The sequence below is a fragment of the Echinococcus granulosus genome (assembly GCF_000524195.1).
Source record: "Echinococcus granulosus chromosome Unknown EG_S00011, whole genome shotgun sequence".
Classification (NCBI taxonomy): domain Eukaryota; kingdom Metazoa; phylum Platyhelminthes; class Cestoda; order Cyclophyllidea; family Taeniidae; genus Echinococcus; species Echinococcus granulosus.
This window is the reverse complement of record NW_020170391.1, coordinates 29536-30819: the sequence shown is the minus strand read 5'-3', so window position 1 is coordinate 30819 and position 1284 is coordinate 29536. Positions and strand designations below refer to the sequence as shown.

General features: G+C 41.4%; 1 protein-coding gene across 1 annotated transcript in view; it reads right to left on the bottom strand. All coding sequences in view use genetic code 11, as the record gives it.

The window, feature by feature from the left end:
* The window catches only part of EGR_02386 (hypothetical protein), a gene marked incomplete at both ends in the record, with an annotated part of 20276 nt that overhangs the window by 8145 nt on the left and 10847 nt on the right, over window positions 1–1284 (bottom strand). The window contains 2 exons of the mRNA XM_024491635.1: window positions 171–230; window positions 1050–1085. Coding sequence (XP_024353786.1) covers window positions 171–230; window positions 1050–1085 — 96 coding nt within the window. The remainder of the gene's footprint in view (window positions 1–170; window positions 231–1049; window positions 1086–1284) is intronic.

The window sequence follows — 1284 nt, the reverse complement described above, 5'->3', positions numbered from 1 at the left end:
TAGGAATTCCACTTTGGTCATCACTCTGTTTCATGTGTATTACCCGGAATGATCTTGATCCATTCGTGAGCATTGGTGTGCATAAATTCTGTCTCAATGCATTGCTTGTCGACGAAAAGGACTTTACAATTTGCAAGTACGGCAGTTTCTAGAATGCTCGAAAGTCTAACCTCTTAACAAAAAGTTCTGACACATATAAAAACGAGTTAACTTTTTGGCGTTGCAAATATCTATAGAAATTTTAACTATAAGAGACGAAAAGGCTAACGTCTACCTACTTATGCTTCCACCTCACCCTATTTTTCGAGTACTCTTTCAATTTTCTGCATAGTCGTGTGTATTCAAGCTAATGTCTAAAGGTGATAGTTTGTTGGAGAAATATGGGTGTTTGAGAGATCGAATTGGCGCCGCCCTTCATTCTGCCCCATATTCCAGTCTAGACTTTCTCACTGATAATAAAAAACAATAAGTCATAGCAAGAATGTGACAAAAATCACCCCCATAGAAGTCATGGCCAATGAATATGCGCCCATTCCGCAGAAAATTTTGCTAGTATTACTCGATCAAATGCCTAATGCCACGTCCAACGGCAGCGGCTTCTGCATATCTAAAACCTCTACTAGTTAGAATGGTTGTCTGCACCACCGCATTGCAAGTCACAGCCTCCTTCAAATTAATGAACTTGTTCCACTTCTATCCCATTGCAGAGGCCTCACATCTTTTGCTAATTGGGGGTGTGCTTTGATCCCCCACCATTGTCAACGCTCAAACAGCACCCCTGCCTGACCCCATGCCACGAACCGCCTTCTTCACCAGATCTAGTGTCCAATGGAGGAGATATCAGTTCGACTCTGCAAATAGGTGCATGAAATCAAAGTGTGGAATTGGGAGCCGCTCATCAGAGCTTCTCTCTCCATTTGTCTGAGCGCTTGAACTGATTAATCAGGGAAATCAATTCACCAGCACTAAAGACAGGGGAGTTAAGAGGAGAATTGACAGCTGTGATCAGCATAGTATTTGCAAGCTATGATCAAATAAAATCAAATTACTTTGTTTTGCAACATTTTCCATAATTCCTTCCATTACTGAAAAAAAGTGGGCGTCATTAAGGCCCATTTTATTGCCAATACGTTAAGGAGCCCTTACTGCTGCCCATGAGATCTCATGAATCACAGTGGAAACATCCTAAATGATTTAAGCTCACGAAAAAGACAGAACAATGAGTAGGGCAGCAAAACAATCCTCATAGATGACTGGGTTGGCCATATTTACTGACTCTAACTT